Below are 27356 nucleotides of genomic sequence, written 5' to 3' on the forward strand. Positions count from 1 at the left end.
AGAAAGGAAGAAAAGAGGGAGAAAAAGGAAAAGAAGGTGAAGAAGAAGATCAAGGAGCAAAGGAGCTTCATCTTCTTCCTCTCTAGTGCAAGTTAGGGCAAGCTTTGAGGTAAGCTTTGCCCCTTTTCATGATAACTCCCAAACTAGGGTTTGGGTAAACCTAGAAATGATTTTTATGGAGGTTTTAGAGTATTTGAAGCTTTCTTTTTGCTTCTTTAGAGATCAAAACCTTGGTTTGCTTTAGAGGTGAGCTTGGACCACCTCTCATGGTGAAATCCAAACTAGGGTTTTGGAAAGGCTAAGAGTGGTTCTAATGGACTATTTAGAGTATAATGAAGCTACTTTTGCTTCCCAATGAGATCAAACCCTAGGTTTGATATGTGTATTGGAGCTAGGGCACCAAATTGGGACTTTTGTTCATGAGGATTGCCAAGTGCAATTGACCCTCTAGAAACCTAATTGCGGGTATTTCCGACGCGTTGGTGCGCTCGGAATAACGTTACGAAAAGTCAAAGTAAAGTTATGGGCAAAATGGCCTAATAAGGGTTCGTTATTGCGCAGGTAAAGAACAAAGAGTCTAAAAATTCCAAGAAAGTCATCGGAGCACCTTTGAAAGCCTACGAGGTGGGTGGTGCTTCTCAAACTCATTGAACTTCTCTCTATGCCTAATGTGTCATTCATTTGAGCATGTGTAATATATTGTTGCATGCATATTAGGGTAAAGTAATGATAAGAATGTGATGATAGCATGATTGTGAGTACAACTTGCTTATAATGATGGTAGAGAACCAAATAAATGTCAAAACCCTAAGTGTATGCATTAGAGAAAAAGTGAGCACCCAAAGTGAGCAAAAGAACAGAGTGACACTATGACATAGATCGAGTGGCATTTGAAAATGTAAAGTAAAGAGACACTAGAGTTAGTATGATGCAAAGAACCAAAGTGATGAAAAGAATGATGAAAATGACAATGTGTAAACTAAAGTAAAGCGGGGCAATAAGAATAAGTATTGTAACGAACAAGAATGCTAGAGTTAGCAAGAGTAAAGAAATGTAAAGAATGTAATTGCATGAGTTTGCAACATAAAGTGATGTAAAGAACACTAGAGCTAGTGTAAAGTCAAGATTGAACTTATAAATCCTTTGAGTTAAGGATATGATCATACTTGCTATGAGTTCCGTGCTCGAGGGCGGTCGCTCCCCCTCGGGCGATGCGCTCCGGAGTTATGCATCACGGGTTGGAGTAAACCCGAAGGACGGTCTTAGCGGGTGAGTTCCTGCGATGATGGACTTAATGTGAAGCAAGCTAATGTGGCGAAACCCCTGGGTTAGCCTTGAGATTAAAGAACAAAGAGTAAAGAACAAAGAACGAAGAACAAAGAGCAAAGAATAAAGAACAAAGTACAAAGTAAAGTCAAAGAACGAATGAGTTTGCATAATCTGCATTTATTTAATGTTGAGCATACTTCTTGCTTATTGTTCAGGCATATTAGCATCATGTTATAGATTGGTTACTATACAGCTTATCCTTTCTATTATGCCTGAGTTAGTCCTAGTGGGAAAGTCGGTGATGTTGAGGCCGAACCCACTGGGAACTTTGTTGTAGTTCTCACCCCACTATTTCCACAGAGCCGGGACCGAGCGAGCCGGCGAGCGACCGAGGTAAAGGTATCGCGCCTTAGTCAGAGGCCACCAAAGTTGGGTTTCATTTTGTAGTAAAGTACCCTATGTTCATCTTTTGTACTTGATGATGAATGATGTAAAGAAAAGAATGTAATGTGTATTTTGAGGTAATTGTAATGTAAGAAAGAAATGATGAAATGATGTAATGGAATGCTAAGAATCCTAAATGTAAGAAATGGATGCAATGTATGTGATCTAAAATGAATCATACTACTTGTGTAGATGTTTAGTTTTCCTTTCTTTTACTGATGGCTATTGCTTACCCTCGTGTAAGCCGTTTGTGTATGTTTCCGCTAGTGCAATTCTTGTTTGAATTTTGTACATGTGATGAGCCTTGGGCGGATAGGGGAAACTCTGTCCGTTCGGCGTCTGTTTGACGTGCTCGGGTCGGGCCAAATTGGTATCGATCCCGGGGCGTGACATGTAAAGTGGGAAACAAAATTGCTATCATGACTCTCGCCCATCACATCGCTTTTGGCAGCAGGCGATGATCGCGGTGACGATCACGCTTGTACGTGGGGAGAGTGTCAGGGTCAAAATCCTAATACGTGTCGTTCCGCAAATTTTATCTCTCTTACAAAATGTCAGGTTGACTCATAAACTGTACAACTCCGATTACCTTTGAGTCCTCTTCGAAGTGATATATTAGCGTTGAATCATGTTAGATATAAGTGTGGGACCTAACTGTTAACGAGCTTGTACCTTCTTTCGAGTCAAATTCAGAGAGCTTAGGATGCTTTTTTTGTGATTCTGAGAAAACCATGGGACCTCAATTTGTAAAGCTACTAAAATTTTAAAATTTTTAAATATCTATAATAGACGTATAATAAAAAATGGTGGGGTTGTACAACGGGTTTGTACTAAATTTCTGGTCGAATTTGAAGGGCGTAGATTACTTTTTTTGCGATGTCAAGAAAACCATAAGTCCTCATGTTGCAAAGCTATTAAATTTTTAAAACTTTTAAATATCTATAAATGGACAAATATACTCAAAAATAGCTTATCCAATAAAAAAATATAGCCTCCAAAAGTTGGACAATATATTTTCAGCCATATTTTCGTCATTTGGAGTCAAAAAGAAGCCCGACAATACCAAGCCATCATCACCGATTGTTTATACCTTCGGCAATTTACAAGAAAGAAAAGATTGCTTACTAATCGTAAGTGCCATGATAATAAACAACAATCTTATCTCCCATATTCTTACATTGGAGAGAGGGGAGGGGAGATGAGGGGGGACGACGGTAAGGAAGAAAGAGAGAAATGAGAAAGTGGGGCGAAGAAAAGTTAAGGTTAGGGAGATAAGCCGTATCCACTGTGAGTTAATATAAGATAGAGAATAGAGTAGCTATCATGATTGTAGCCTATGCCATAGCTGTTGGCAGTGGTTAATGACTGCAGCGACGATCGCGCTCGCAATGCCGATCGTAGCAAGAGAGCCATTTGTAAGATTTAGGGTCAAATTCTGAAATATGTAATTTTGTGAATTTTATCTCTCTCATCTCATGTTGTATTGACTCACAAACGAGAGGGGATGTGTGAACAACAGGAAGGAAGAAAGATAGAAAATGAGAAGTAAAGACCAAAGAAAAGCTGAAAATAATAATCAAGTAAGGGTAGGAAATAAAGTAGCTATCATGATTGCAGCTCATCCCATTGCTGTTGGCAATCGGCGATGATCGTGGTGACAATGACGCTTGCAAAGCCAAATATAGAGGGAGAGAGACTTGTGGTATGGAGGAAGAATGAAAAAGAGAATGGTAGGGAAAGAATGAAGTCAGCACTAAGGAGATAAGTTGTATAAACTCTAAATTAAGATAAGGTAGGGAACAAAGTTGCTATCATAATTGTGTCCCATATCACTGTTGGTAATTGGTGATGATTGCAGCGACGATCGAGCTCACAACGCCAAATATGGAAAGAGAGCCATTTGTGGGATTTAAGGTTAAAATCTTGATACATGTTGTTTCGTGAATTTTCTCTCTCGCATAATGTCCAATTGACTCGTAAACTATATGATTACAATCGCCTCTAAGTCCTCTTTGAAATGATATAATACATGTTGAATTTCGGTTAGATATAGTTGCAAGATGAAACTATCTACAGGTTGTACAAACTTGCAGATCAAATTTGGAGGGCTTAGAATGCTTTTTTTGTCATTCCGAGAAAATCAGAAGGCCTTAAGTTGTAAAGCTACTAAAATTTTAAAATTTTTGAATATCTATAAATGGGCATGTGCACTAAAAAGTGACTGGGTTGTACAATATTGTTGTACAAATTTTTTGTTCGAATTTGGAGGGCTTAGGATACTCTTTTTTATGATTCTAAGAAAACCATGAGGCTTCAAATTACACAGCTATTAAATTTTTAAAACTTTTGGATATCTATAAATGAACATATACACTCAAAAATGCCTAACTTAGTAAAAAGTTATATATCTCAAAAGTCGGATAATATATTTTCAGCCATATTTTTATCATTTAGAGTCATAAAAAAGCCTGACTACAGTATTCATCTCCTTATCGGGCTATTGGTAAGAGTGGACACAAAAAAATACAAGCCTTAAGTGTGGTGGCAAAGGCCATCATCATTGGTTGTTTACACCTCCGATGGTTTGTGAGAAAGAAAATATTGGGCATTAATTGCAAATGCCATGATGATAGGCAACAATCTCATTGCCCGTACTCATACGTCGCGAGAAGGGGTTGGAGGAACAGTGGAGAAGAAAGAGAGCAAGGGGAGGTAGGGTGAGAGAGAAGTTAGGACTAGAAAGATATGTCATATAAATCCTGAGTTAATGTAAAGTAGGGAATAAAGTAGCTATAATGATTATAGCTTATTCCATCATTATTGGCAGTCATCAATGGCAGCGGCAACAATCACGCTTGCAGCGTCAAACATGGAGAAAGAGCCATTTATAGAATTTAGGGTCAAAATCTTGATACATATTGTTCCGTTAATTTTATTTCTCGTCTCATGTTGGATTTACTCATAAGCTGTACAATTATAGTCACCTCTGTGTCCTTTTCGAAATAAAATAATACACATTGAAATCGACTTCTCGGTAGGTTAGATAGAAATGCAAGAAGCAACTGTTGATGAGAATGCACAAATTTTCGAATCAAATTTGGAGGGCTTAGGATGCATTTTTTGTGATTATAAGAAAACTAGAAGGCCCTAAATTGCAAAGTTACTTATTTTTTAGAACTTTTGAATATCTATAAATTGACATTTATGCTCCAAAATTGGCTAACCCTACAAAAAGTTATAGCCCTCGAAAGTCTAACAATACATCTCAGCCATATTTTGTTCATTTGGAGCCGAAATAAAGCCCGATTACAGTCTTCTTCATCTTACAGGGAGGAGGAAAGAGAAAATGAGGGAATAGGGAAAGAAATGAGCTAAGGTTAGAAAAATAAGTTGTATAAACCTTGAGTTAAGATAAGGTAGGAAACATAGCTATAAGATTGCGGCCCATCCCATCACTATTGGCAGTTGACCATGATCGTAGTGATAATTGTGCTCGCAACACCAAATTGGAGAAAGAGCCTTTTGTGGGACTTAGGATCAAAATCCTGATATATATCGTTCCTTAAAATTTATCTTTCTTGCCTCATGTCGTATTGACTTGCAAATTATACGACTATGGTTTGCTCTAAGTCCTCTTCGATGTGATATATTATACGTTAAAATTGATCATTCAGTTGATTAGATATAGTGCGAGATGCATCCATAGACGGGATTGCACAAACTTTCGGGTCGAATTTGGTGGGCTTAGGTTGTCTTTTTAGCGATTTCTAAAAAACTAGGAGTCCTTAAGTTGCAAAGCTACTAAATAATTTAAAATTTTTGAATATCTATACATAGGCATATACACGCCAAAAATAGCTAACCCAGCAAAAAGTTATAGCCCTTGAAAGTTGAATAATATCTTTTTAGCCATATTTTGCTCGTCTAGAATCGAAATGAAACCTGGCTATAGTCTTCTTTTTTGGGGCTATTGATTAGACAAACATAGAGAAGTAAAGGCCATAAGTATGGTGACAAAGGCCATCATCATCGGTTGTTCACATCTCTGATGATTTTTTGGGATATAAAAGATTGGGCATTACTTACAAGTATCATGATAATAGGCAACAATTTCACCGCCCGTATCCATACATCGGGAGGGGTGGGATGATAGGGAGGAAGAAAGAAAAAAAAGAAAAGTGGGGAGAGCGGAGAGTTTGGGCTAGAGAGATAATCTATATAGATTTTTAGGTAGGAAACATAGTAGCTATTATGATTGCGGTTCATCTCATCTCTGTTGGTAGTCAGTGATGATTGCAGTAACGATTATTCTTGCAATGCCAAATATAGGGATAGAGCTATTTATACGAGAAAGAGAAGGAAAGAGGCCAACACTAAATGTGGTGAGAGAGTCATTTGTGCGAGGAAGAAAAGATGTAGGGGAGAAGAAAAAAAAGACAAGGAGAGAGGAGAGTTAGGATTAGGAAGATAAGCTGTATAAACCTTAAGTTAATGTAAAGTAGGGAACAAAATGGTTATCATGATTATGGCCTATCCCATCGCTGTTGGCAGTTGGTGATGATTGCAGTGACAATCGCACTCGCAATGCCAAATGTTGTGAGAGAGCCATTTGTGGGATTGAGAGTCAAAATTCTGATATGTGTCGTTTCCCGAATTTTATCAATCTCATTTCATGTCAGATTGGCTTGCAAACTATACAACTACCATTGACTCTGAGTCCTTTTCGAAATAATATATTACACATTGAAATCAACCACTCGTTCGATTAGATAAAAATGCGAGACATAGCCATTGATGGAGTTGCACAAACTTTTGGATCATATTTGAAGGGCTTAGGATGCCTTTTTAGTGATATCAAAAAAACCAGGAGGTCTTAGGTTGCAAAAGTATTTTAATTTTTAGAACTTTTAAATGCCTATAAATAAGCATACACATAGCAAAAATGGTTAATCTAGTAAAAAGTTATAACCCCCAAAAGTCAGACAATACATTTTCAGCCATATTTTGGTTGTTTGAAGTCAAAATGAAGCTCGATTACAGTTTTCCTCACCTTATGACGTTATTGGTAAAACCAAATATAGAGAAGTATAGGCTATAAGTGTTGTAACAAAGGCTATCATCATCGGAATGTTTACATGCCTTCGGCGATTTATAGAGAGAGAAAAGATTGTGTATTAATTCCAAGTACCATAATGATAGACAACATTTCCACCGTCTGTATTCCATAAGTCGAGGTAATAATGAGGTGGAAGAAAGAGAGAAAGGGGGATATGGGGAGAGAGGACAGTTAGGACTGGGGAGATAAACCATATAAATCTTGAGTTAAGATATGATAGATAACATAGTTTCTATCATAATTGTCTCCCATATCCCATCATCTTTGATAGTTAATAATGATCGTAACAAAGATCGCATTTGCAATGCCAAATGTTGGGAAAAAGCTGGGCAAGATAAGAGGGGTGCAATGGAGTGGACAACAAACCGGATGAGCAATTAAGTGGGAATAAAATTACTAAAAAAATTGAGAAGTGGGGCCTATGACCCAGGATGAACGATAGGTCCCATACAAATTAATAATTAAGCAAGATAATTTAGTATGACATGTAGGTCCCACAAAAGTATAAAATTAAGCTAATATCTCCATGTGGACAAAAAGACAAGGAATTTTATTGGAGTTTATAGATAAGATTACTAAAAAAAACTGACAGGTGGGAGCCATGACCAGGATGAATAATAGGTCCCACACAAATCAATAATTAAGCAAGATAATTTAGTATGATAGGTAGGTTCCATAAAAACATAAAATTAAGCTAATATCGCTATATGGATAAAAAGACATGAGTTTTCATACGAGTTTATAGATAAGATTACTAAAAAAAACTGACAGGTGGGGCCCATGACCCAGGATGAATGATAGGTCCCACACAAATCAATAATTAAGCAAGATAATTTAGTATGACAAATAGGTCCCACAAAAGTACAAAATTAAGCTAATATCGCCATGTGGACAAAAAGACATGAGTTTTCATAGGAGTTTATAGATAACAGGTAGGCCCCGCAAAAGCACAAAACTAAGCTAATATAATCACATGGACAAAAAGACATGGATTTTCATAGGAGTTTATAAATTCTTAGTATCAAATTATGTGTGCCACTAAGCTTTTATAGAAACTGAAAAAATCAGTACTGAAATTAATTAATGAATTGTTAGACGATAACTATGATCTATATAAGTAGCCTTGTCTATTTATTAAAATTAGTGAAAATTTGGATTTGGATAATTGGGATATAACTGAAACAAAATATGAAACTTAAGGACCAAATAGCAGGTAATCAATAGGACAAAAATTTTATGATAATTGTCTCCAAAATATTAGTTTGAAATAATGCGGATGGGCGCCTCGTGGCCCATCCGATAAGCGCCCTCCTCTCGTCCTCTGCTCTCTTTGTCTCTCTAAAAACACAGGCATCTTTTTTTTCCTTCCATGGCCGCCCGTCGAATGGGCCACGCGGCGTCCATCCGTAGAATATTTGCCCTAATCAACATGTTAGGGGCCAAATTAAAAAAAGGAGAGTGATTAGGAAGCAATGTGTAATTAACCCTTATCTCTTGAAAGGGCTTTTTTATAAAATGACCCTCTAAAAATTCAAAATTGGTAAAATAACCCTGTCAAAATTTTATTTGAAAAACTAACCCTCCTTTCATCATGTGGGCGCTATGTCAGAATTTTGCTATAAAGATGGTGAATAATTCACCGCCTTTACATATATATAATAAAGGCGGTGAATGATTCGCCGTCTTTATAATATATATGTGAAGACGGTAAATCATTCACCGTCTTATCTGTATTCCACTCCACAAATTTCGATTAATTTCGGGTGTTTTGTACTAAAGACGGTGAATCATTCACCGCTTTCATATGTATATAGAGAGAGAGTTGAGCTAGAATACTATCGGTAGTAAACGAGCCGTTTTACTACCGATTTGTTTTCGATGATAGAGCTTCCAAATTGACGATCGGCTCCGTTAAAAATGATCTAAACCATTTAAACTACCTAGAAATCAAATTTCACGCACTTTCGATAGTGTTCTTTTATCCATCAAGTGAACAGAAAAATGAATGGTTGAAAATGAATCCTCTTTAAAAAATGATGATAGGAGTCTTGTAATCAAGATCAAAAGTATAGATCTTGTTTTAAATAATTTAAAGAATTTTCTAACAAAAATTCAATTGATTTGGATACCTTTACACCGTTAAACGAAAAAACGCCTCTTATCGACCATTAAAATTACAAATTTTGCAACCCTTTGATCATTAGGCAAATGATGTCGAAAAGATATGAAATTGGATTTCTAAACACTTCAAGTGGTATAGATCATGTTCAACGGAGCCGATCGTCAATTTGAAAGTTCTATCATCGAAAATAAATCGATAGTAAAATGGCTCGTTTACTACCGATAGTATTCTAGCTCAACTCTGTATATATATATTATGAAGGACCTTCATATATATATATGTGAAAGCTGTGAATGGTTCACCATTTTCATAGCAAAATTCCGACGTGGCGCTCACGTAGCGAAAGGAGGGTTATTTTTTTAAATAAAATTTTGATAAGATCATTTTTCAAATTTTAAAATTTTAGAAGTTCATTTTATAAAAAAGCCCTCTTGAAACGGTCCATGCAATCATGCGTCAGGGTCTGGTCACCCCCCAACAGCCACCACCGCTATTAAACCCCCCGCTAATAAATACCCGCACGGTTCTTCCTCGTCCTTATCATCGTTTTCGCTCTCCTACCTTTACTGCCACGAAAGAAACCCTACGCGCTGCAGCGTACGAAGAGAGAGAGAGAGAGAGAGAGAGAGAGAGAGAGAGAGAGAGGAGAGAAATGGCGAAGGGGCGAACGGAGATGGAGGTGGGAGACGATGGCGTCGCCGTGATCACCATCGTCAACCCCCCCGTCAATTCCCTCTCCATCGATGGTATCATCTCTCTCTCTCTGATCCAATTTTTCATATTTTTAAATGTTATTGTTATTTAAATGATCCGTGCCATAGGAAACAATTTAGTAGTACTCTGATCACTTCCGAGCACGTTGAACGGGGGATATGTAGATTCGAACATAAGGCCTCTTCGAATTGAGGGGTTTAGTACTTGCTACGATAGTACGGTACCCAAAAGATAAGATCTGATAGGAGATGACTCTGCAATATATGATTGTTGGTGTAACGAGATCTATATAATTTGTTTTTGGTTTAAGTGTCGGTTTTTAACTGGTGGATTGTGTTTCTAATAGGCTGCTTGGCGATCAAAATAGTTGCCTTAGTGGAAAGCTTTGACCTTTCTGAGGTCTTTTGGCTGTTTTATGAGGCATGCATTGATGTCGCGTTTGGATAAATTTATGAACTTTGGCTTGCTTTGTTGAGTATTTTGTTGTCTTCTACTTTGGTATTTGATTGGTTCATTGCGGATCGCGATAAACTTTTATTGATTATAATTGGAATTTGCGAATACTGTAAAGTAAATGTTGCTTACCACTAATTTTTAGTATTAATGCGTGCCGGTCTTGGGCTTAAATTATCTGAGAATTTCGACAGATGTGTTGTTTTTCCTCCATTTTGGACTCAGTTCTCTTTTGTTCTCTAACTTTTTTTGGCTTTTCTGGTAAGATTTGTATAGTAGAAAAGAGGAGTGTTGGGATCTCAAACTTGGTTTGCGTTGTCGAAATTTATCCTACAATCTGTTAATGTAGGATAAAGTCTTTTGGAAGAACTTTTTTCTATTTCAAAATATATTGACTTGGTAGTTTGTTGATCAAAGGGAATGAGAATTAGCCTAATGCACTTGCAGAAAACAATAAAGGGCTATAGAAAGCAAAAGGCATCTGGAAAAATGTTAGGCAGAAGCAGCATTTCTAGAAATTAATTATTGTTTAAAGTGTTAAACGAGGATTTGGAGAAAGATGGTAAGTTTTTTTTCCGAAGGTAGATTCAATGTAATTGCATTCTTTAAAAGTTAGTGGTTGCAAAAATTTATGAGGATGAGTTGCAAGGACATCATTAATATGGTTTGGACATGTAACATGTTCAATAGAAGCAGTATGGTGCACCGCTGAAGATGATTGACACCAAAATATTAAAGTGGCAAGGAAGAAGAAAAAGGACTCTAGCTTCCCCTCTGTGAGTTAGGTGTTAGCTTAGGTAGATTTAAATGAAAGAAAGCGGCATAAATGGGTTTGATATAATCAATATTCATGGAAACTAAAATATTCAGTGATTTTATTCCTACATCGTTATTCACTGTTATTGTTCCTTCCTCTTATGCAAGGACCGCTTTGCCTACTCCCTAATATGCTCTTATTGGATGTCTGTTATATGAAATACATTCTCGTTCCCTTCTTTTGATTCAACATTTGGCTAGAAATATGGATTCCTGAAACAAAATAGTAAAAGGTGAATTCCTTATATCTTTGCATCTACTATGCTTTAACTTCTATAAATGTTTAATCAGCTTTTTCTTTTGGGGTCAATAGTAAATTAATTTCTCTTGAACTTTTCATGCCATTTTGATCCAGTATTATCAAGTCTAAAAGACAGTTATGAAGAAGCTCTGCGAAGAAATGATGTTAAAGCTATAGTTGTTACAGGTAACATATGCAGTTTCAGTGTTTCCATCTATTGATTTTGCTCGTGGATATGAACCCATACTCATAGCTTGATTGTTGTGTAGGGGCTGGAGGGAAATTTTCTGGAGGATTTGATATTACTGCCTTTGGTGATATTCAAGGAGGAAAGAGTATGACTATATGCATATTTTGATTCTAACAACTAATTTTCTATGCATAATCATGCTTATTTTCTATTATAACAGTGGAGCAACCAAAGGTTGGCTATATTTCAATGGATATCATCACTGATACCTTAGAAGGTATTGCATAAAATGTGTACTTTTTTTTTCTTCCCCAAAGATCTTAGCCTTTTTTAGATTATTTATGTTGGGGCATGACTTAACCTTTTGTTTACTATAGGGGCGAAAAAGCCATCAGTGGCTGCTATTGATGGCCTAGCTCTGGGTGGAGGATTAGAAGTTGCAATGGTATGTTGAATGATTCATTAGTCTTTTCTTTGATAATTCATTAGTTTAGAGACTAAATACTAACAGTTTATGAAACTCCAATTTTTCTAATTAGGCATGCCATGGACGAATTTCAACTTCGACTGCTCAATTAGGCTTGCCAGAACTGCAACTTGGAGTAATTCCAGGATTTGGAGGTACTTATTTGAATATTCAGATATTCTATCTGGTAGATGGACTCTTCCACTTAGTTGTGCAGAGTGAGGATACTTAGTTGGTTAAAGTAAGAAGCATAATTGAACAGAACTAAAGTTTGTTTTAAGCTACTGGATTTTCTCTTCCCATAAATACACATTTTAGCAATATTAGTCAAGTCAATTTTACTAGTAAGATGTTTTATGAATATTTCACTAGTATGTTCTGTTAATAGTCATTTTGTTATCAGTTACAGTTAATGTTTGGTGGTTGTTTTATGAAGAGACCAATTTACTGTTGAGTGTTGATTTTCTCATATTATTTATTAAAAGTTAAGAAAGTGCTTTGGTTTATGGTCTTCTCAACTTGTTTGAAATCCCTTTTGATTGCCATATATTGTCTTATGCTTTTTGCATACCATATCCAAGTTGGTTATTTGCGTAGTGCTTTAGTTTGTGGCCTTCAACATGTTTGAAATCCCTTTTGATCCCCAAATTTTGTTTTGTGCTTTTTTGCATACTATATCGCTGCAAAATCATCTATGTTGGTTTGCATATGTACATATGAAAAATCCAAAATTTCATATATACAGCTAGAAATTGCAGCTTCTTACAATACACCCTTATTCTTTAACTTGGGGAGTAATCCGATTCATTGGGGATGTTGGTCTTATATTATAAAATGTTAATTTAGAGAGGCGCATTTTTGTAAGGATAAGAGCAGATATGTGAAAAATAAGTGTTGAACTTATATGAATTCAGAATTCTGTACATTACTAAATCTTTCTTGTTCACTATATATCATGATTTCAATTTTTATCTCCTTTTTTATGTTTTGTTTGGGAGATGGCTGGTTAAAACTATTCATAGTATCTTCATTATGAAATTCTGAGCTATCTATATATTTGTTGCTTACTTTATGTATTTAATAACTACAAAGAGATGTAGCTATGACAACTGGGGCCTCTCTTATTAGATTTCATGTAGTATTTCATACATAGTAGTTATCAGGAATGTAAATAGCATATATGACGAATTTTCCAAAGAAGAAACAAGATTTGGCGCTTAGTTTTAAGTGTTTTTATTTAGGACAAAAATGGGTGGAATAGATGACAAATTTTGTCTTACTACTCATTACACTTCTATCCTTTAACTAGCTTATGATCTCTACATGACCTCTCTTATTTCTTTTGAATGAGGACTATTATGGCTTTCTAACTTTTCTTAAACAATTTAGGCTTTTTGCACTATTAATTTGTTAAATTTTTGTTCCTTGTATTTGATTGGGGCAAAAGCTTTCTTAGTTATAATTGGGGTTTCCTTACTCCACCTCTTTCTTCCTTCAAGTGCTGCTTCAGTTTCTTCAACTTTAAGACATAGAGTTCCCTTCCTTCCCTATCGAATGGATCCACTCCCAAGCCCTTGCTTTCACTTGCTTACTTGCTGGATTCAGTCAGATAACTTACTTGACGAATAGAACTTAACTAGCTGGCTGGAAACTCGGCTAGGAACATTATGTTTTCCTTCTTTACATAATACCTTTCTTTTCTTATTTCAGGAACCCAACGACTTCCTCGGCTTGTTGGACTCACAAAAGCTCTTGAAATGATATTGGTTAGTGCTTTTCTGTTTCTTCTAAACCTTTCTATTTGTTGATCTTCAAAAGTAAACCCTAATAAACTTGAATAATGCTGTACAAATTATTATCACAGTTGTCCAAGCCAATAAAAGGCAAAGAAGCTTATGAATTGGGTCTTGTTGATGCCTTGGTCTCATCTAACGAACTGGTGAAGACCGCTCGTCGTTGGGCTCTCGATATTGCCGAGTGTAGAAAACCGTGGATTAAGAGTCTTTACAAAACCGATAAATTAGAACCACTTGGTGAGGCTAAGGAGATTCTCAAGTTTGCAAGAGCTCAAGCTCAAAAACAAGCTGCCAATTTTCAACATCCGCTAGTTTGTATTGATGTTATCGAAGAGGGTATAGTATCAGGACCGCGTGCAGGACTTTGGAAGGTACAGTCTGCTTAATATTTAGTTTAATTTAGTTTTTGTTGCTTCCAAAGATTTAGCTTCAGTGACTCGTAAGTTTTACTTGATTTATGTTATGTGAAATTTTTCAGGAAGCAAATGCTTTCCAGTCGCTTCTTTTCTCTGACACGTGTAGATGCTTGGTTCATGTCTTCTTTGCTCAACGAGCAACATCAAAGGTAAGCCATAGGATAAACTTCCCTATATATCCTTGTAAAGTTATCTTTTACTTATACACAAACATATATTAACATATATATTTGTTTATATCAATGTATGAATAATGATCAACTTTCGCTAAGTTACACGTCTTTTAAAGTACATTTTACATTTACGTGAACTGTGAAGTTGTACCACAGAGACCCTAAAATAAAAATATAAACTGTTTAATGGGATGTACAGCATTTAAAAGACCTATTTAGAAAAGAAGTCTCGCAAACGTATCTTATGCAACAAACTATGGCCTTTCTTACTTCAAAATTGTAGACCATTGGTTTTGGTGCTCTCTAATACTTAGGAAACAGGTTGCCATACTTACGGTTCCTAGGCCTAGTTTGGGACTGCATTCTCCAAATGCAATTGCTTTGAGGCTTTAGAGCCACCCGGGAAAGTACTTTGTAGCTCCACTCCTCCAATCCTAAAAAATTGTAGTGGGAACCTCTACTTGAGAAGCATCCAGCAAGATGTTCCTCTGGTGGCCCTGTTTTCATTGTGTAGTTTTTGAGGAGCGAAGCTCTTAAGTGTTTTTAGAGCTTTTAGGGGCTTTAATGTACCAAAGTGTTTGTGATCTGAACATGCAATTGCTAACCAGGTCTTACCAGTTAGGACTTTTAGCACAGAAGCCTGAATACTAACTAATGTTAATGTTGAGCGACTGAATTACCATAAAGCTAGTGCTTGAAATGGTTTTCTGTTCCAAACTTAAATCATTAATGTTTGCTCTATAGTTATTTGACTTATATTAGCTGTTGCATAAGTGAGCTTTTCCATTTTATAATTGCAACAGGTTCCTGGGGTTACCGACTTGGGTTTGATGCCCAGAAAGGTAACCAAAGTTGCTATTCTTGGGGGAGGACTTATGGGTTCTGGAATTGCTACTGCGCTGATTCTGAGCAATTATCCAGTGATACTGAAAGAAGTAAATGAAAACTTTCTTAAAGCAGGGATTGAAAGAGTCAAAGGTAGTCTTGCCATTTTCTTACTTTACCTAAGAATAGTTCCTGTACTCTCTCTCTATGCTCTCTCTCTATGCAACTTACTCCCTGAAAGCTTCTACTAAACGTGAGCTTTCCTGATATTTTTCAATCCCATACCTGGCCTTGTTTGCCAAGGATTTAAGTGCCGACCGGCATGGGTAGTATCAATCGTGGCACGGGCAGTATCTATCGTGTTGTATTGTGTCAACAAGATATTAGCACAATATAGCCCTCGTGTCGATGGCACAGTTCAAAACCCTCTATTCTTTAAATTATTAAGTAGTTTTCTCAATAAAGTTCAAAAGCTTGGATAAAAATAAATAATAAATAGTTAGAATATTTTGTTGCTAAAGAAAATAAATATTTCATGCTATTATGTGTCGTCACACACGAACTTTTTGTGACCGGCACGTACCGTGCCAGCAAGTTTCCGGGGCGACCCCGTGCCATGGCATTTAAATCCTTGTTGTTTGCCATACAAAAACTTTTACCTAGTGCCATTTCATGTGCTTTTCACATGATCCTTTTCTTGTGAAGGGACAATTTTAAACCTTATTTGTGAAATGACTTCCCAATTTTCGTTTGTTTAAAACTAGGTAAAAATGGTCATTTCACATGGAAAGGGTTGTCACGGTAGCACAAATTTTAAAGCTGAAGGGGCCAGGCATGCAACTGCAAAATATAGGAAAGCTCTGGGGCTGAATTTCTGCAAAAAGTGCAGAAGCTGAGTCGTAGTACCTCTGGTGCTGGGGCTATCCATATATTTTAACCCACCAGTTTTAGTTGCTTTCAAATGTCATTATTTATTTGTTCACTTGTTTTTTCAGCAAATTTACAAAGCCGCGTCAAGAAAGGGAAGATGACTGAGGAGAAATATGAGGGGACTCTTTCTCGACTCACAGGTGTTCTTGATTATGATCGTTTCAAAGAAGTGGAGCTAGTCATTGAGGTAAGTTGGCCCATGTTAAATTCTTCCCTTATTTAGCTTTATGTAGTTCTCTCTTACCTCCTTTCTGATCTTGCCATTTCACTCGCTTGATCTTCTTATGTGATTGATTTCTTTTTGACCACTGCATCATGGCAGGCGGTGATTGAAAATGTGTCATTGAAGCAGCAAATATTTGCTGATTTAGAAAAATATTGCTCTCCCCATTGCATACTTGCTACAAACACCTCAACAATAGATTTGAATCTAATTGGAGAAAGAACAAAGTCTCAAGATAGAATTGTTGGTGCACATTTCTTCAGGTAATATGAGATAAGCATATGATTTGTGTGTGTGTGTGTGTTTTAAAGTTTCCTACTGACAGTTATCTTCTTCAGTCCTGCTCATATAATGCCACTCCTAGAAATAGTCCGGACTCAGAGGACTTCTCCACAAGTTGTCGTTGACTTACTGGATATTGGCAAGAAGATTCGTAAAACACCAATAGTAGTCGGGAACTGTACCGGCTTTGCTGTCAATAGGATGTTCTTCCCTTATACTCAGTCAGCGCTCTTGCTCGTCGACCGTGGTCTAGATGTCTATGAGATCGATCGTGCTTGCACTAAATTTGGAATGCCAATGGGCCCTTTCAGGTACTTAGATGTCAAAGCTTTTACATATATATGCCTGCAAAATTAGCTGTTTATGTGCACTTAAGTGCAGTTTCTTAAAAAGATACCATTACCTGTGAATCATCCAATTCATCCTTATGTTGAATTTGTTAGGAAAAGATTGGGAATGTTGTTAGGACGAGGGTAGACATGTAAGACTTAATTTTCTGAAAGCAAAGCGTATCCAAACATTCAGATTTTGTAGGAAGATATATGTAAATAGATAAGCATGTAAATATGTTTGTAGTAAGTCATATTTAAACAACTACCTCTTTTCCCACAGAGTGGCGGATTTGGTTGGTTTCGGGGTTGCTGTAGCCACGGGTATGCAGTACCTTGAGAACTTTCCAGAAAGAGTTTATAAATCAATGTTGATATCAATTATGCTCGAGGACAAACGAGCAGGTACTAACTAATAATATCATATTGCATTCCATGCTTGTTGGTATTATCTCTCTTCTCTCTAATAGACCATGTTTTAATACCGTACTATGCCACTTAATGACAGGTGAAGCAACTCGAAAAGGGTTCTATAAGTACGATGAAAAGCGTAAGGCAAGTCCGGATCCTGAAATAGCAAAGTACATTGAGAAGTCAAGGAATATGCAAGGCACCACCCCAGATCCTGAGGTACTTTTCCCTCTTTGTTATTCACTCATGTACTTTTCCCTCTTTATTATTCACTTATGTACATGCATATAGAAATACATTGTGCTACAATTTTGGAACTATAGAATTTTGTCATAGAATTTTTTTCTTGTTTATGACGTTAATGAGCACCCTTTGTCATGATTTATAGAGTGAAAAGGCTTCTTTTTCCTGATTTTTCAATGGGAGCTTATAATAATTCAGTCCTTCCATTAGTTTGTCTTTCAAAAATGGTGACTTCTTGGCATCATTATTAGACTTTCTGTTGATAAAGTTGAAACGATAGGGATGAAAGTGAAATTAGATCAGATTTCAAATATGTAGTTGACATAGAAGCAAAGCTGGAGGAATGCAAGTTATAAATTTTGAGAAATATATTAAAATAGGGTTCAATTTCACAGGCTAAATTACTTAAAAAAAACTTTTAGGATGAAATTAAATTTGGATCAAATTAAATTTGGATCAAATTGTAGGGGCTAAAGTCATAATTTACACTTTATTGTAAGTGCCCATTTATGCATTTTGAAATGTCATCATTGGTTTCATGCAGCTAATGAAGTTAGCAGATAAAGATATAGTAGAGATGGTGTTCCTTCCTGTTGTCAACGAGGCGTGCCGTGTTCTTGATGAGGGCATTGCTGTAAAAGCATCCGACCTCGACATTGCTTCGGTTATGGGCATGGGATTCCCCCCTTACAGGTCTTGTTCTTTAAATTGCATTACTATTAAGTGTTTTTTCAGGAAAAAAAGAAGAAGAAAAAACAGTAGGATTAAATTGTTCTGGATTTCGGAACACAACTCCAATCTGAGAAGCAGCAGTTAGGCATTTCACAATATGCTGTGGCAAAATGCCGAAATGAGCTTCAGTAGCTTTAGTTTGAAGCTTCGGCTTTGTAGAAGTGTTGAAACTATTCGGAGAATTTTAATAAAAAGAGTATTAGTGCCTTTTTAATAAATCCACTCAAACAGCAGTTTCGCTCAGCTCCAGTTCTTCACGATGTTGATTGTTTTTTTTTAAAAAAAATAAAACCAGGGGCGGCGTAATGTTTTGGGCTGACTCTCTTGGAGTGAAATACATCTACTCAAAATTGGAGGAGTGGTCGAATCGATACGGTGACTTCTTCAAGCCGTGTTCTTATTTAGCAGAAAGAGCTGGAAAAGGCATTCCGCTGGTGAGCTCAAATATATTGATTTTATTCTCTGCTTTTGATTATTCGCATTTTAGAATTATTCGTTCAAACCAACTTTTATTTATCTATTTTATTATTTCCATTTTCTTCAGAGTGCCCCGGCAATGCCAAGCCAAACGTCGCGGTTGTAGATCGGCTTGTTAGTGATTTTATCCCTTTCCATATCCTATTATAAAAAGGAAAGCAAATAATATTAAAAAGATTGAGATAGTTATAATAGAGTGTTTTTAGGCCTTTAAATTACATATTTAAACAGTTCCATGAAAGAGGTGCCCCATAATTCATAGTTTAGTGTGGATAGTTGGCAATGCATTGTAACAGTTATCAGCTTTAGTAAAGAGCTATACTAAATTTGTATCTTCATGTTGGTATAAAAAATGGGATAAGTTGAGTTATTGCTTACCACCTCTAATGTATCTACACATTTATGTATCATAGATTTGCTGACTCTTTTTTCTTATATTTCAATGTTACAATCCATGCCTGCGAACTCGGAATCCGGCGACGTCCATCCGAACGGATCATTGTGTGTTGGGGATACGGGTTACCACAAAACACCCCATCCAAACAACTAATGCATGAACTCCTGCTCTCTCTGTTATGGACTTACTTCGTTTGGGCAGGCGGTTTCAATTTGAAATCTTAGAACTGCAGCATGACAACACGAGCAAGCTGGGGTCGGCTTGTTTTATAAACGAGCCGAACACGTGCTGGTTCGTTAAAGTATTGAGTCGAAAAATTCAGCTCGTGTTCGGTCTGTTTATTAACAAGTCGAACATGAGCTAGCTCGCGAACAAAAAATTAACAGGATTAGAGAGAGTATATAAAAAAATATATTTATAAGTTTTTTTATCCGTTAGAATTTAATTTAATAGTAAAAATTTTGTATATAAATTGGTCTTTTTATAATTGAGTTAGTCTTTATATTTAAGTTGGGCTAAAAATTAAATAATAAAATATCTATATATATATAAAATAGCTAGGGCTACTATGAGTATAGGTCCTTTTGTACTCATAAATTTTTGACCGTTGGATGAAGAGATGTGCGGTTGGGTTGATAGTGGTCTCCGATTAGATTAATAGTTAAGTGAGTGGTTGGTTGAATAGTATGATCTAACGAGTGGAAATGGTCAAAGGAGTAAATCTAACGGCCGAAAATTTATGAGTACAAAAAAAATTATACTCATAAAAGTATTGTAGCCGGATAACAGCTTGAATACATATATTTTATATCTATCTAATATATATATATATATATATATATATATATATATATATATATATATATATATATATATTAGATAGATATAAAATATATGTATTCAAGCTGTTATCGAGCCGAACACGAGCTGTTCGAGCGAGCTGATCCTATAGATCATGTTCGCCTTGTTATTAAATGAGCTGAAAAATTTATCTCGTATGCGACTTATTTACTAAGCGAGCTATTCGATCTCGAGCTCATTTAGAGCTGAATATGAGCTGGCTTGTGAACAGTAAATTGGATTGCCAACCGGAGCTTGCAGCAGTGGACCCAAACTTTTGCCTTTCACTTTGATTTCTGATCTGTTTTTTAGCTTGTTTCTCTTTAAGTACGATAATAATGTCGGGAGACTAGGGATGCAAACTGATTCGGATTGGTGGAGCTCCAATTCAGGGCAGTAAACGGAAAGAAATAAACAGATTCGGGACAGGAAAGAGTAATTTTTATGATCCGAGATAGATTCAAGGCAGAAAAATGGAAAAATTTTTGACCAGCACCGAATTCGCCCGCCTCGCTATGATCTACCCTGAATTTGCCCCGAAAACTATTTATACTTTAAGAAAAATCCTAAAAAATAATATATTTACAAAGAGTCCAAAATACAAATAAGTTGGTACTCTAATTTCTCATGTATTTAAAACTTTTAAATTTTGCTTTGAATTTTGATCGATATTTTTGATTTTTATAATTGATGTTGTTAATTATATATATAACTTAATAATTTTATTCATTATTATTAAAAATTATTAATTTATATTTTGCAAAATATTAATAATATTATAATTTTTAAAAAAATATTAATTAGAGGGGTGGATTTGGGACGTTAGCGGAAGATGGGTTATGAGGTAAGATGTATTATGAAATATATTTTTTAACCAATCACGAATTCTGAGCAGGAGGCAAGACAGGATTTTGGTGGTAGTAGGGACGAAAGGCGGGGGGAGGCTCCCGGTCTCAGATCTGTCTGGTTTGCATCCCTACTGGCGATCCTTCAAATAAAAGTTGTTTAGAAATAATCCACTCCACTATATTTTTGGGATTGAGATCCTTTCACCTTCTAATATTTTTACTTAAATTTTACACTTAGCTAGGTTAAATATTTTATCAAGTCAAATAATTCTATTAGTTATTAACCGTTAGTTAATCTAGTTTTGTCTTTCTTAAAATAATTGAAATCTTTTAATTTTCAAAAAAACCAGAAGTTGATGCATCTCAATTAAAAAAGAGAAAAAAAAATTGAGGCATTTATTTCAAAATATCTTCTTCCTATCCTGACTAGGAATGTCAACGAGTTGGATTCAAGACAAATTTTTAAAAATTCGAATCTAAACCCGACTGCCAAATTCTAAACCCGAACCCAAATCTTACCCCAAATTTGATGGATTTTAAAAATCCATATTCAAATCTATACGCGACTAAAAATTCAAAACACGAATCCGAATCTGAAAATTCGAACCCAAAATAATTATTTCTCTTTACAATATTTCAAAATATATTATATTAAATCTAAATTTTTAAAATATAAATTTAAAATATTATAGGGCCAATATTATACCTATAAATTTAGTGGGATTATTTGTGAAAATAATTTTTTTTGAGGGGGCGAATGCCAAAAACGCTCTTTTGGCCTCAGTCCTCTTCCTACCCCGACGGCCCCCACATCTCCTCTCTCTCGACCCCCGACTCCTCGACCAACTTCGAGCTTGCCCTCGCCCCGCCCTCGACCCCCACCACCAATGGCGGAGCCACAGGGGGCGGCACCGCCGCAATCGCCGTCGCCGACGCAGTCGCAGCCGACACCGACGACGCCGACGCCGCCGCAGCAGCAGCAGCAGCAGAGGGAGGAGATGATGGCGTGCGTGGCGGCGCTGGAGGCGGCGCTCCTCCCCTGCCTCCCCGCCCGCGAGCTCCAAGCCGTCGACCGCTCCGCCCATTCCTCCCACCAGAGTGAGACCCTCCCCTTTCTCTTCCTTTTAATCGATCTATGTAGCTATCAATGATGCAAATTTGGTGTAGATGAGGTGTTTGTTGTTTTTTCGCAAAGAGTAGTGCTGTATCTATCTATGTAGCTATCAATGATGCAAATTTGGTGTAGATTAGGTGTTTGTTGCTTTGCAACACAGAGTAGTATCGATCTATATAGCTATCAATGATGCAAATCTGGCGTAGATGAGGTGTTTGTTGTTTTGCCACACAGAGTAGTACCTTCTGAACTGGTCATGCTTCTTCTTTGTATCACTTTGTAATTAATTTTCGAGGAACATATCCCCACGAACTTGTGAATTTGTGAATTTGTTCCTCACGTTTTTTTGGTTATCATGTATAATGAGGAATGCCGGTTGACTGCTAGTTGTTTACCGTTAGGACCATCATGACCTTAAAAATTATATATTTTCAAGATTTTGATTTTTTAAGGGTTTGGGGTTTGTGGTTCACATGAAGAGATATGGTTCCGTTTGGGATTGTGTGGATATCTTGTTATGTGTGGCCAGAAAGTATGATAGGAAAATATTAATTTTTTCTGTATGTAATATCACGTTGTGCATATCAAATGAGTCGATTACGATATATATTTTGTGACCCTATTAGAAAACAGAGAAGTATATCCTTTCATGCTTTTGCCCTTACTCTGTTTTGCCTAATAGCGTTAGATGACCCTTAATATCAGATGAACCTGTAGAGAAGTTAGAGGTTGTCAAATGGAAAATAATCGTTAAAATTATTGTGAAAGACATTCTTATGAGGGTAGCACGGTCTTTTCACAAAAAAATAATGGTTTTAAACAGTCAACTGAATGAGAGGGCAAATTTTTCGAACTTTTAGAATTATAAGGGATATATTTAATGGCTAAAAACTTTGAGGGACAAGTTTATAGTCTCCAAACTTTGTAGGGTTATGTATATGTATGTAAGTTAGGTTATGCTAAACAAATTTTCGATCCCAAATCCTTCTGAAAATTGATACAAGGTTATTTGAATTGATGATCTATGCTGTTAGAACTGATCTACAGTATTTGAAGATACAGAAACTAAAAATCATGAGTTTTTAATACTTCTTACTTATACTTTAGAGACAAAGATGAACAGTCGAAATTGAATATGCTTCTAAGACATAGCATAAGATTTCTCTACTGAAAATCAAAGTCCATGTTCTTTCTCTGGACATCTAAAAATATTTTTTACCAAATTTCAGAGTCATTTGAAACATGTTTTAACCTTTAAGAAAGGAAACATCTTTTTTTATTGTTAGAATTGTGAAATTTGAGAAAACTTGATACATCGCCAAAAAGCAGTGAAAAGTCATTAAGTTTTATTTCTAGTAGTTTCTGATATTTTGCTTGGACTGCTACATGGATGTTGTGATAGTTTAGTTTATCTTTGCATATGAGGTGCTCACGTGCTTGCAAATTTTTTTCTCCTAGATTATGCTATGATAATTCAATTTTAGTTGCTTCATCCGTTGAGAAAGGATTGGGTCATGAATCATAAAGGGTGTCATTTATACAACTGCATGAAGAAGATGAAAATGGCAAAGAAAATGAGATCGAACTGAATAAATTAATCTGATAGATTGTAAAAGATAAAGAACCTCTTGTGTTTACACATTTTGTGAGCACTTCTGTTTTTTGTAACATTTTGGCATTTTTTCTTCATTTACAGTCATTTAGTCGGTGACAGTTTTTTCTGGACATTGCATATATTCCTGCATTAAATGTTTGAAACTTGTTACTGTTAACTTGAAATTGAAAGAACTAATACTACTCAAAAGTAAAGTAATCTAGTAACCAATGAGCGAACCAGATAAGACCTCTATTTTTAGGTGCAAGAGTTCGTGGGCTTTACTCCTATAATGAGAATTGAGGGATTTAGTGATCGCTCTTCACCTACTTGTTCATTTCATTTGTATTGATTTTCATTTCAATCAACTGTATATTTCAAGCCTTTGGCTTCTGCACTTTCCTAAAAGATGCTCTGATTTATCACTCTTTGATAATTCTATGATAACACCCAACCTTGTGCGATCTCAATTCTTTACGTAGATAATCATGCATCAAGGGATACCAAGGTCATGAACTGATTCTCCCCCCTAGTTTTTTTTAGTTCTGTTTTTTTTTATTGTCCTTCTTAATTTGATTTTGTACCATTGTCCTTGGACCAAGGATTTAAGTGTCCAACGGCGCAGGCCGTATCTATCGTGTCGTATTGTGCCAACAAGATATTGGCACGATACAGCCCCCGTGCCGATGGCACAGCTCAAGACCCTCATTCTTTAAATTAGTAAGTAATTTTCTTAATAAAGTTCAAAAGATTTGATAAAAATATATAATAAACAATTAGAATATTTTGTTGCTAAAGAAAATAAATATTTGATGATATTATGTGTCGGCACACATGAATTTTTTGTGACCGGCATGCATGACGCATTGGCCCGACCCGACACGACACACCGTGTCGTACCATGTTGGCAAGTTTCCGGCACGACTATGTGCCACGGCACTTAATCCTTGCCTTGGACCCAAAGGAATATGGCAAATGAAGTTGTTTATTTATGGCAATTGTGAAGCCTCATGGAAAATCTTAGTTCTTGATAATTTTATAGTCTCTGTTAATAGTCAGCATTGAAATTCTGCCTCATTTTTACCATTGGATAAAGGCCTTTTATCAATTTTAGTTCTCAAAAGGTCAGTTCAAAATTGACTTGCATCTCCTTTGTGAGAATTATTCTTATTTATTCTTTCGCAAAGTGTACACATTGGTGACATCCACCCAATGTTTATGCTTTCTGTAGTTTGAAATAGTTCTTGAATTCTTTACTCATCATTTATTATCATTTGGTCTTCACCAAACCAAATACATATGAACTCTTTACAGCTTCCTGAGACTCGAAATTTCCTTACTATAAATAGTATCTTTAGTGAGAAGTCGATAAGCTAATACTTTGTCTTCTTCCCCCTTATTAACAGGGTCTCGACCCGTTAAAGAGATCCTTCACACATTTTGTGTGATATTTGACTTGACATTCTATTTTGTCATTCATGTGACGTTAGCTGATGAGCCTTACGAAATTAGCATAAAAAATATGTACTGCATGTCTGCCAAAAGAAAAGGTATATATAACAGTGTTGACCTTTCGTTTCAGGCAAGTATATTTTTCTGCCATTTGATGCTGCTTCGAAGTCCTAGCTGTCTTAATCAAGCATCCTTTTTGTTCTTCTCCATACATTACTTCTACGTGTATGTATGTATATACTTTCGTCCTTTTCATCTCAAAGCAAGTAGCCACCCATGATATTACCTGTCGACTCTATTTTGATCAATTTTCTGTTCAGTGTACTCAAATTCAAATTGGGCTTGAGAGATTTTGATCCTCTCTAATTCAGAATGTGATTCTGTGTCTATCTTTGAGATATGAGTTTGATTCATTGAGCTGAACAATTTTGTTATAGTAAGTCCAAATTGACTAGCTTGACCAGCCTCCCGTAATTGGGTATTCTTGTCCAAGCAGTGGAATCTGTTAGGCTCGAGTCTTAGGGGTGTTAAAGATTTAGTTCACAAGGCTAGTTTGTATGGGAGATTATTTCCTGATTGTGTAATCTTTCTACACTTAAGAAATGAAAAGGATACTGCAAGCAAGCTTGGGTTTGGATCCATTTCACCTTTAGAGTTCTCTTTAATATCTAAATCTCTTTATCAACTTAGATGTTACAACAGCATCTCCAAAATCGGTATTAGACCTTTTTACTCGATCTTTGCAAAATTCCCTTTCTCAAAATATCTAATTCCCTGAATTTCTTCATCTTTCATCTGGCGTTTGAAGGAGCTGGTGATTTTGGTGATCTTCAAAACTAAAAATTTGGAAATGTCGGAGGCATTGGTGAATAAATGAAAAGAAAAAAGCATAAAATACTTGCTCCTTCCTATCAAATACCTAAGTGTACAGACTTGAATAATTGCTTCTTATAGTAAGTTTGGTATCTTGATTTCGCATTTCCATGTCAAATAGTTGACGTCGAGAGACATGCAAGAGAATTTATGGAAGCAGCGAAAAAGCTTCAGCTTTACTTCATCGGTCTGCAACGCGAGGACCAACCAACCAGGGAAGAAATGCTCCGAAAGGTTAATTCTCCAGAGTTTTAAAAAAAATGGGTACCATTCTGAGTTGGATTTCTTAACCTCCTTATTTTTGAATTTTAACAAGTCATATATGTGCAGGAGATTTCGATCATGGAGGAAGAGCTGAAGACCAAATCCGAGCTAATAATGAAGCACGAGAAAATCATTCAGGGATGGAGGAAAGATTTGAAGGAACAACTGGATAGACATATCACAGAATTGGAGAGGGTGTAATTTTCTAGTTTATTTTGTGTTCAAATAAAATCCTCGTGACTATCTTACACAAATTTCTTTTTGTTGTACCGAATTTGGAGAATCAAATTGCGAAGAGAATGCAGCTGTTGTTGAAATAATGCTATGTTCATGGGGACTCATCTGAAGCCTTCTAATGAAGCATTACTTCCTTTACTCTCCTACTTTTCTGGGACAATTATTTTGCATGTTGTATGCAAGTTGTAGTACGTGATTAAAACACTATTGTGCATATAAGTGTGGCAAAGTTAAAAGTAGCGCTAGGATGCTTTTAGAAGTAAATGAGCTTGTTTACTTCCGCATTATTTTCGACGATTACACATCTAAATTGAGGATCGGCATCGTTAAAGATGATCTAGGCTTATTTGGACTTTTTATGTTCCAACTTTTTTGTGATTTTTGGACACCATTTGTCTACAATTCACGTAGTCTCAAAGTTGACACTTTATTGGGTAATGTAAGGTGAACTTGAGACAACTTGAGCACTAAGTAAATTATATCATAAAATTGTAAAATTTGATCACTAGAATGTTCAAATAGTCTAGATTAAGCTTAAATGTACCGTTCATCGATTTGGATGCACTATCGTTGAAAATGGTATATCGATTTGGATGCACTATCGTTGAAAATGGTATAGAAGGAAATGCCTCAATATACTTATAGAAGTATTTTTAGCTTTGATCAACTTTTAGCCTTGTGCCGAATCGTATCTTTTTAGAGTTGTCTCATTTCATGTGAGTATCGACATGCCAGTGTAATGTTCTGCTTCATGTTAAGACAACAAAAAGTTCGACGTTACATATAGGGTGTTCTTTTAATAAAATATCTACTTCGCTTTTACTTTTACATTCATAGGCCACTTTTTTGGTTTTTGTATAGTTGGGTATTATTTGATCACTTGTGGAGAAAATTGTATTTCCTCTCTTAAATGTAAAAAATTGTAGAGAAGTTACACTATTTGAATGTAGAGTTAGAAGAGAGTAGAAAACAAGACAAAAATAAAAGATAAAATTATTTTATCTTGTTTGAATTAGAATATAAAAAAATAAAAATAAGTATACATTAAGAAAGAACTCTTATTTCTAAT

At 36.0% G+C, this 27356-nt stretch overlaps 2 protein-coding genes across 2 annotated transcripts; both read left to right on the top strand.

Annotated features, from left to right (window-relative positions):
• LOC109728106 (glyoxysomal fatty acid beta-oxidation multifunctional protein MFP-a-like) lies at positions 9481 to 19059 on the top strand. Its single transcript, XM_020258414.1, has 18 exons — positions 9481 to 9697; positions 11290 to 11361; positions 11445 to 11510; positions 11586 to 11642; positions 11743 to 11810; positions 11905 to 11986; positions 13542 to 13597; positions 13696 to 13998; positions 14106 to 14192; positions 15020 to 15194; positions 16037 to 16158; positions 16294 to 16457; positions 16533 to 16787; positions 17089 to 17210; positions 17314 to 17435; positions 18004 to 18152; positions 18487 to 18625; positions 18736 to 19059. The coding sequence occupies exons 1-18, from the start codon at positions 9604 to 9606 to the stop codon at positions 18772 to 18774; spliced, it is 2172 nt and encodes a 723-aa protein (XP_020114003.1). The 5' UTR covers positions 9481 to 9603; the 3' UTR covers positions 18775 to 19059.
• On the top strand, positions 21504 to 26429 carry LOC109727768 (mediator of RNA polymerase II transcription subunit 28). Its single transcript, XM_020257945.1, has 3 exons — positions 21504 to 21851; positions 25908 to 26020; positions 26117 to 26429. The coding sequence occupies exons 1-3, from the start codon at positions 21641 to 21643 to the stop codon at positions 26249 to 26251; spliced, it is 459 nt and encodes a 152-aa protein (XP_020113534.1). The 5' UTR covers positions 21504 to 21640; the 3' UTR covers positions 26252 to 26429.

Source organism: Ananas comosus, linkage group 23 (genome assembly GCF_001540865.1).
Source record: "Ananas comosus cultivar F153 linkage group 23, ASM154086v1, whole genome shotgun sequence".
Taxonomy (NCBI): Eukaryota; Viridiplantae; Streptophyta; class Magnoliopsida; order Poales; family Bromeliaceae; genus Ananas; species Ananas comosus.